The sequence below is a fragment of the Oreochromis niloticus genome, linkage group LG22, assembly GCF_001858045.2.
Source record: "Oreochromis niloticus isolate F11D_XX linkage group LG22, O_niloticus_UMD_NMBU, whole genome shotgun sequence".
NCBI classification, from domain to species: Eukaryota; Metazoa; Chordata; class Actinopteri; order Cichliformes; family Cichlidae; genus Oreochromis; species Oreochromis niloticus.
In genome coordinates, this window is record NC_031985.2 from 19,715,737 (window position 1) to 19,725,190 (window position 9,454).

Here is a 9,454-nt window from a genome sequence, read left to right on the forward strand (position 1 = left end):
CTAAAAATTATATCCACCCCTTACCGTTTTAGTTGTCAGTTATTGCAGCCAGCTCCACTCACCGGTGAAGGTAAGTTAAGTATTACGGTCTACTTGCCCACAATGTAAGTACAAAACTGCTTATGGAGATTTTTTAAACCTTGCAGTTCAAATATAGACGCATTAAACCAAGTGCTGTGTGTGCTGCTCCTCACTGGATGCTGTAGTGCTGTAAATTTTTAAGTAAGTACACCAAATTTGTGAAAGCATAATCACTTTAATTTTTCCAAGTTCTTGGATAGCAGAATTTTTAAAAAAACAACCAACTTGCATTTCACACATTTATTAAATAATAAACAGTGCAGAAATTAATCAAGAAAAAACAACATGCTACAGAAAAGAAGCTACACAATAACCTGCACATTAACCTTAATATAAGGTTAATACCCCTATTGTTAGATTCTCCATATCTCATCAGTCCAAATAGTCCACCCGAAGTCCAATGTAACTGTTATTTTAAGTTCACTCTTTAATTTATTTTATCCTCATTTCCTTATTTTTTGTGTTTCAAGATAAACATGATCATGGTTTGTCAGGTCACATTTCTTAAATGCAATTTAAAATACTATTAATTAAGATTTCATGCTCATTATTATCAGATTCAAGCAAAAAACAAATAAATTGAAGCATCTTGCAGTTTATTCACTGATACCTACTCATATCAGGTGAATATATTCTTTGCTTATTGACTCATAACAGCTTCATGGTAAACCTCCCCGTTTCCATATAGCTGCTTGTCCCTCCATTACTGCTCGACATGGCGCTTCGTGGCACATACGCGATCGTGGCTGTGTGTTTTATCTGACCTTTGCCCTTACTCCAGAAGAACATGAAAATGAAACAAACACTCACAGAGCTGAAAAATGAGAGAAACCCTATGGTTGCTGCTATCAGTAGCGTCTTTACATCAAAATGGAGTTTCTGATTTCCATTCACACCTGGAGCAGCAGATGGAAAGGCAGACCAACCTTTAAGACGAAATGGTTTCTTAGAAGATGATGGAAAGGTTTGGACATGAAGGCTAACGGGCAGGCTGTCGTTTCCCGCTGCGTTTGATGCCACGCAGAGATACTTGCCACTGTCTTGAGGCTGAGCATAGCGAACCTCCAGCGAGCCATTGGACAGAGCTCGTACTCTGCCGATGGGTGATAAAGATCTTAGCTGTGGGTTTAGCCATCTGACAGATGGCAGAGGGTCACCTTCGGCACTGCAGTGAAACACCACTGTGTGTCCCTGATCTACTTTCATCACCTGAGCTTTGCGGTTCAGAATTCGAGGTGGCCGACAGGTGAGCAAATCCGGCAGCTCAGCCTCAGGGAAATCCAGAAAATTCCAGCCCTGCAGCTGGACTGAGGTAATGCAAGTTGGCGGACTTTCACCAAAGTCCATGTAGAGTCGCCTTTGCACCACCCAAAGCAAACGGCAGTCACATGCCAGTGGGTTGTTATCAAGCCCCAGAGTTCTTAGGGTGTCCACTGAATAAAAAGCTCCAACCTCAAGTGTGGTAAGATGGTTTCTGGATGCATTCAGCAATCTGAAGTGGGCCAAACCCTTGAATGCTCCGATTTCAATCCTAAGCAGCGATCCCCCAACAAGATGTAACTCTTGGAGCCGGAGCAAGTCTCCAAGAAGGTTTGCATGAATGTAGGTGATGGGGTTAAAAGAAAGGTCAAGGTATACGAGATATACAAGGTGATGTAAAGGGATGTAGGGAAAGGCACTTAGGTTGCCATGTTTAATGGTTAGTGATGTGAGGTTTAAGCCAAAGAGACTGTTTCCTGACAGACTCTCCAGCCAGGGGCAATGAGAAATGACAAGTTCCTTTAGGTGGACTAGGTGGCGGAAAGAGTAGTTTGGCAGCGTAGTGAGGCCCAGTCGGTGAAAACTAAGGCTTCTCAGCACGCTAAGTTGTGTGAGCGCCTCTGCTGGCATAGCAGTTAGGTTGCAGCCATCAAGGTGCAGCTCCTGCAGACTGGTTAGTCCTGTAAAAGCTTGATGAGAGACATAAACCAAGTCATTATCTGCAGCTTTCATGAACCGCAGGGCGTTTAATTCACTGAAAGTAAAGTCGAGGAAAACAAGAAGCTGATTGCTGCTTACGTCCAGTAACTGGAGGTTTGTTAAGCCAGCAAACGCTCCCACTGGGATAATCTTCAGATGATTGCGACAAAGGCGCAGAGTTCTCAGACTCTGCAAGCCAAGAAAGGCTTCCACTTCAATTATTACCAAAAGATTGTCACTTAAATCCAAGTCCGACAGCTGTGTCAGCGTGTGGAACTGCTGACGCACCAAAGTCTTGAGTGTGTTTTGGGTTAAGTTTAGCAGCCTGGCTTCCTGTGAGAGACCATCAGGAACTCTGGTAAGTTGGCCACCAGAGCAGTTCACTTCCAGCGCCGTAGCGTTACAGTGGCAGGATGGCGGACACAGCCAACGCGTCTCAGATGTCAAAGCCACCCCTGCTGCCAGCAGGTAGAGAGCTCCCCAGCAAAGCCGTTGGTGGACGGCGCTCCTCTCGAACATCTGGTGACCTGTGTGTACGAGTGAGGGGATAGATAAAGTGAATCACAGGTGAAAGGAGTCATGGGTCTTTCTGTATACATTTTTTTAATCTTAAATTATTATTTTTGTATCACCACTGCCAGTTAGGAATAGAGAAAAGAAGAATTGGATGTCAACTTGTCACATGGATGGTGGCAGAGATCTCTTGATTGGGTTAAATCCACTTTATCTTATGCCAGTCTGACTTTAATTCAGTTTAAACTCTACATAGAATACACTTTAATTTACAAAAACCTGTTTAACACAAGCGATGAATGTGGCAGATGTTCATTTGATCCTCGTTCTTTGATTTACTCCCTAAAACTCTCAAACTCCTCCTTTGAGCTCTATGTGCCAGAAGAATTTACATCAACAGGGAAAGTATTAAAGTGCCTCACTTCAGTGGAAGGAGACAAAGCTTCCCCACTCTCATAATTCCATGGCTAAAAGAAATAATGTTGTTCCTACACAACATTAAGTATAGTGTCGGGCGGGCTCCAACAGTTTTTGTGTTTTTGTTGTGTGTGTGTGTGGTTTTTGTTGTTTTTTTTTAATAAAACTTGGTATTCAGCTCTTTCGTTGCTCATCTCCATTCCAGCTCCCTCTCTAGAAGATTAACTAAATGGCTCTAATTAGGATAAACAGCAAATGTGACTATTTGATTCAGTCACGATGCTGAAAGAAGCCACTTATCCTCAGTTATGTGGCAATATGGTTGCCAAGCACTTGGCACGATACGTACGTCTTCTTTTCTTTCTATTTATTAATTTGCTTGTCTAAGCGTTTTAGACACCACCACCCCCCCACACACCCCCAAATATGAAGAGAACACAATTAATACGATTTGTGGTCTTCTATGGGAAAAATTATCACTCCTGCATGATCATGCATTTTGACTAGATAAGCCAATAAAGATGAATGTGAAAAAAATAGATTTATAATTTTAAATCCAAGCCATAATAACATTACACAAAGACCTTTAATGTATATTGAAAAAGAACAATTTATTACACGTGGAAAAAGTTTGTTCGCTCGTAACTAAACCCACTAGTTAATAATGTGATCCTTTTGTTCTTGACAAACAGGAGGTGTATATGGAAACAGCTCGTACCCCTGCAGACTTGTAAGGTGATATTTTGTCGTTTATTTCACACAAGAGTTAAGGAAAAAAAAAACCTTATAGGACCTCAGGTGTTCTGATAGAGTTTCCTTTATTTGTAGTCCTGGAAATATTGAGAAATGTGCTTTTGACTGACTTTAAGTGTTAATAATTTCAGATCATATAATACCTTTCATTCATCAGTTTCATAATTTTTCTCCTTTATCCTCACTGATGTGACATTTAGGCCAGATTCACATCTGAAGTACTTTCCAAAATCATCCGTCTGAAACCTCGACACCTGAGCGATTCACTGAGGGAGGCTGGGAGTTGAAAATCTGAGCTCATTATTTTGTTACAGTTCTCAAAGCTCAGCGACAAACCTCCACACTGTGGATTAGTTTAAAAAACACATTCCCCTCTAATGTAAACAACCAACGACAAAATAAAGATATTAAATTAAGATTTTAACTTCTCGGTGAATTGATATTGCAGTTCATTCAACAGAATCCATCTCCTCTGTCTGAGATTATCGCTTCACCGCTTCTCCTTTATCTGTTGAGTGTTACCAGACAAAAGTTGCATCAGGCTGACCTGAATTGCCCCTTCCAGGTTGCTCGTGCAAAAGCACAGTGCACCTCTCCTCTAAGAGGCTGCAGTCCTGTGGATAATTTTATTTCAGCTTCAAAGCTCTACTCGGAATAAATTAGACCCAGAAAAACAAGAGCAGATTGCACGCTCACTGTTTTTGTTTGATTTCTGCGGATAGAGGGAGAAAGAGTAAACTGGCACCACATGAGGCATCACGTACGAGAGTTATCTGTGGTTCCTCGGTTACATCCCTCTGTGGGCAAGATTGTAATGTAAGAGTAGCGCATATTCCCTGGCCATTATTACAATAAATATTTTAGATTTTTAAATTATTATTATTGTTATTATTGTTTACATTCTTCAGTTTCTACAAATGATGGAACCCATTTAACGTTTATTATTTACAAAGATTATAAAGAAGGACTGGTGAAAGCTGATTAGAAGGTGCCTGTACTTTACGTCAGTATCTTTTTACTTTTTTTTGGCAAAGGTTTAGTAAAGTTCAGAGCCACTGAATTAAGGATCACAAATAATTCTGATTATTTATAATTTTCTTTAAGATGTTTGTAACGGAAAGTCTCGTCAAGCTTCACAAAACACAGAAAATACAATAGTCTGCTGTGCAAAGGTTGTCAATCAGACATTACATAATTGAAGACAGTAGCAAACATAGTGCCAGTAGTTTTGGAAAACAAAGGTCATGATCTTATTATTCCCAGAACTGTGATCACATAACAGAGACATGCATGACTGGAAGGACGCCTATTACAGCTACTAACATTTTTTCAATCTCAAATCATCATAAGCTCATTTTATGTATTTTTATTTTACTTTGCCACATCCGCCAGTAGGTGGCGGAAAAAGCAAAAGCATTTCGGTGCCTAGAGGAAACACTGTCCACAGGCTTGGTGCATAAGTACTGCCAAGGTAGTGTCTTAATGTGTTGCCAGTAAACACATAATAGTGGCTCTGTGGTTGAACATGTGAACATGTAAACAGATGTATTCCGGTTAAACTTGGGTTGCACGTCGGTAAAAACGACGAACGTTGCAGCTCATCAGAAAATGTGCGACTTGCTGAAATGTGCTGTTTGGATTCCCAAGAGCATGAGAAAGAGAGAGAGATAAAAAAGCAACACCTTCAAGTGTGAAGCCACCCTCTGTTTTGGCAGCTCGGCTCACACGTTGTTGTGCTGAGCTGCACAGAGCGCGGCACGTGTAAGAGGAGAGATGGCGTGAAAGAAAGAACGATGTCCATTATGTTTGTGACATCTCTCACAAAAGTGGCTGCAGATAAGAAAGTACTCGTACGTGCTGGAGCTAAAAAGGTTCATTTGCCGCATTGATTTTCACATTCCTGCTGATTCTGATCCTGATTTTGCCCTTGTCACCTTTGCTTTCTTAGAATTTCCTCAGTCATTTTCCACATGACACATCCAAATAAACACGCCACAGTGGAGTGCATGCATCTACTTTTCAGGTACCTTTACATCAGCACAGGTGTCTGTGTGGATCTTGGGAGCAGAGTCTGATTGCTGGTGGTGACGGCAGCTCCCGGTGGCATTGAATCACGGAGGAGTACTCCTCCTGAATTCCTCTGGGAGGGCACATGCTTGAGAGTGAGAATAGTTTACAGGTGTGCCTTGGCAGTTTCAAAACCTCAGGATGGTGGTGCAAAAAAGGGAGTTGCAGTAGTTTGTAAAGAAATCAAAGGAAAATCAAGCAGCCAACTCACCTTCTCTTCAGACGGATGGGTTCGTCATTGTGATAGCTCCATTTTTACATGCAAATGACTTTTCTTGTGCTCTTTGTTTGGTTGGTTTTTTTATTGTTCTGTTTTATATTGTTCTACTTTCATACTAATAGAAGAAAACAGAACTAAAAAAATCCAAAGTAGATGTGCCAGTCTCTCAGTTCCTCCTTACATCACTGCTGATCAAAAATCCAATCCAAGTGTACCAAGAAACTTCCCGGAGCAATCAAACACATCACCAAAAAAAAAAGCTTCATGCTCCCGTTCCTCAAACTGAAACTCTGAGGGAAGCGCGATGCTGTAGCTCAGTCCTCCTGTTGCTCCGCTGTCCTCATGGCAACAACAACCTGGCTGCGGACGCGCGGGCGCTTGGTGCATGCTGGGGGATTATATGCACTAGCTCCTGGACTCCATCCAACACAGTGCACTGGATGACGGGAGGCAGGCACAGGTCAGCCAAGTGCAGAGATTTATGTGTAACACCAGATGGGGATGAATTTCAGCACTCACACTTGGAAATAAAGGAATATCTTTTCAACTCTTTTGCCCCATCGGAGGCTTCTTAAAAGTTTGATTAAGACATTAGCCACAAGTTCCTCTGTGGTTGTAACACTGTGGCTGTTTATCCAGTTTAAACTAATGTTTAAACTAAGACTCCTGAAAAAGGAGGGACGTTAGGAAATGTGGGATTTCTAACAGCTGACTGGTCAAGGTCCATGAGATGGTGTAATGAACATGCTTTCTTTTCCACATCAGACTCTCAGTTTGCCCACAGCTGTTCCCTATATCACACTATATCATTCTAGCAGGGGGGAAATGTAAATGTACAGCTTAGTATTAAGATTTAATGCAAGTTTGACTCAAAAACTCAGCAAATCAACCAAACCTTGTATGGCCACTCGAGGAAAATCAGGTTTATTGTAACAAGCAGGACTGTAACTGCTGCTGTTACTAATCTGCAACCTTGAGCTTTGTGTTTTAAGTTGTTGTCTTGACAACTGGAGACAATTTTGTATGTTAACGTAAAGCGGTAAAAGCAGACCTTTCAAAGAAAGCAGGCTGCAAAATTATGAATAAGGTGCCCATTCATGTAATTTCCCATTCATTCATACATTGGACTGTTTGCGTGCTGCTTCGAACACAAGGATTATTTTTTTCTCACATGTGGAGCTAAAGCCATGAGGCACAGTGTTGTTTCTGTGAGGCAGCAGTGCTAGATGTTACATACCGTGGTGGCAATAGTTACCCAAGGTTTTCATTTTCCTTAAATTCCAATTAAAATCTAAGAGTAAACTTTAAATTTTAATGGGTTTTTTTCTTGTATTTGACTTAGTTCAGAACGTCTCGTGATATTACAGCTTAAAATCCAGAAGAAACTCTGTAACTTTTTATCTTTTACTGCCTTTTATGTTTATGTTGGCCAATTTTTTGGCCTTAGAATATGTAGGAAAAAAATGAAGGAACTAGTTGAATTTGATTTTTGATTTTTGGTGAGACTTTGAATCCAAAGTCAAAGGTCTGTGTTTTTATTTACATACATTGCTTGCTTGTATGTCAGTAAAGACTTTCATCTTGAATGTTTCATTGATCAAGTTCCCACATCAAGTGTTTCCTAATTCATTTATTTTATTTATTACTTGACATCTAATAATTATCCCAGGGGGTATATAAGTAGTTTTTTGAAGTAACCCACGTAGGGTTAGAGAAGTGTTTAGTGTGATCTGTGAGTCATTTTGTCTGTTTATAAGTGTGGTACAAGCTAAATTTTGGAACCAGGCAGAAAAGTATGAAGAACTAGTGTAGCAATATCATCATCACAGTAAACAACTGTTTCATGTCCAACACAGAAAAGACTGTGCAGAGACTTTAAGCAGGTTAAATGCATTTTTTTGAAACAATAATTAAGACTAATCATCACGTGCATGGTTAGATTTAATAAACTGAGTCTCACTGTAATTATAAAAAGCCTGTTTTTTGATGATCCCATTTACCACGATCCAACGTCCGTTCAATTACATAACAAGCTGTTCTGCATTGTTTAGGAGTGGCTAGACAGAAAATGAGAAGTGACACAGGTTCCCGAGCAGCCAGAGAAGCAGATTCAAAATGATTATCATTATTTGGTGTTAACTATTACAGCCGCGCTATAACATGTTTCCTGATTTAAAACTTGCTAAAGAGGCAAGATGATTCGACTGTTTTCCTTTCCCTTCTCTTACTGAATAAATCTCGTTTAATCGACCGTAAACTGGGAAAACATAACAGGTGTAAATGATTTTCTGCATTTTGAGTTTTAGTTGCTAACAGCCACCCACGCTTCCCTCACTCTTAATTGTACTTTGCAAAGAACTTGCTGAAATTTGAAAGCACTCCCTCCGGATTCAGCAAAAGCCAACAAAACGATCAGATGTTTGAGTCGGGGGTTGAATTCCCTCTCCGCTCGGCTGCATGATTGTGAGACGTAATGACGCAAAACATGCACAATCACCAGCGAAGAAGAGCTTGTGCTGAGTCAGGAACTTACCATCTGCTACCTTAAGGAACCTGCATTCATCAGCAAATCTCCGTCCAACCGGGCATACAGGAAGAGGCCGGATCAGAGATGGAGAGCAAAAATAGCAAAGGCCACCTCAGACCTCCACGTTGCATAATGTCCTTCTGTCCAGTTCTCTTCATACAGTTTCGTTATTGCAGCTCTCCGCTGTGCAGACCGCTGCCATGTCTTTGGGTTTTTACAATATTGTACAGAAAGCTGATAGGAAATGAGAGCGAAGACTGAGAAAGGCTTGGTGACCAGCCGATCACGGTATATAGCCACAGTCTCTCAACCACTAATCCCTCTTCTCTTGGTTTACTATCCACTGATTCACGTTGCAGTCGATGATGATCAGCACACACATCTGTTCTTTACATTCTGATCCGTTTGTCTTCTTAAGAGGATTTTGTGGCACGCTATTTATTTACCAACAATTGTATAATCATCAACAGCATCCGCTTACATCTGCTAATAACACTTTAATCAGTCAATGCACAAAAATAAGCAAAACACACTAACATATAAAAAAAAAATAAATTTCTATTTGATTTTTTTTCCGATTTTTTTTCCTTTTTTTTGTTTGTTTTAAATTGTGGTCTCACATTGACCCTATTTGCATCTCTGAAAATGCACTTAAAATGCCTCTTAGGCAGCGGACACCTTAGACCCAAAAACCATGAAAAACATATCTATAATGTGTTGTTCAAGATGTAATATGGACTAAATGTGTTTGTGGCTCAGGAGGCAGAAAGAGGCAGAGTCTTCTACTAATCTGAAGGTTTGATCCTTGGCTCTTCTAGTCTATATGTCGAAGTGTGCTCGGTGTTGTACCCTGGGCTGCCCTTGATGCCTGTATAAAAGTGTGCGTATGAATCTTAAACAAGGTGGTTAGGCATAGA

General features: G+C 40.6%; 1 protein-coding gene across 3 annotated transcripts; it reads right to left on the minus strand.

The window, feature by feature from the left end:
* Window positions 1-236: 236 nt before the first annotated feature.
* On the minus strand, window positions 237-6,396 carry LOC106098144 (leucine-rich repeat and immunoglobulin-like domain-containing nogo receptor-interacting protein 1). Of its 3 annotated transcripts, none has more exons than XM_019350947.2 (3): window positions 6,002-6,396; window positions 5,751-5,863; window positions 237-2,567 (listed from the first exon to the last, which is right to left on the minus strand). In XM_019350947.2, exon 3 carries the CDS (start codon window positions 2,557-2,559, stop codon window positions 730-732), a length of 1,830 nt encoding a protein of 609 aa, XP_019206492.1. In that variant the 5' UTR covers window positions 2,560-2,567; window positions 5,751-5,863; window positions 6,002-6,396; the 3' UTR covers window positions 237-729. The 3 variants fall into 3 exon arrangements, with proteins under 3 accessions (XP_019206492.1, XP_025758102.1, XP_025758103.1); XM_025902317.1 differs by having other exon boundaries at window positions 5,751-5,878; XM_025902318.1 differs by lacking the exon at window positions 5,751-5,863.
* Between the last annotated feature and the right edge of the window lie 3,058 nt (window positions 6,397-9,454).

Excerpts from the sequence above, each read along its gene's own strand:
- LOC106098144 (XM_025902318.1), bottom strand. The coding sequence starts at position 2,559 with ATGTTCGAGAGGAGCGCCGTCCACCAACGGCTTTGCTGGGGAGCTCTC.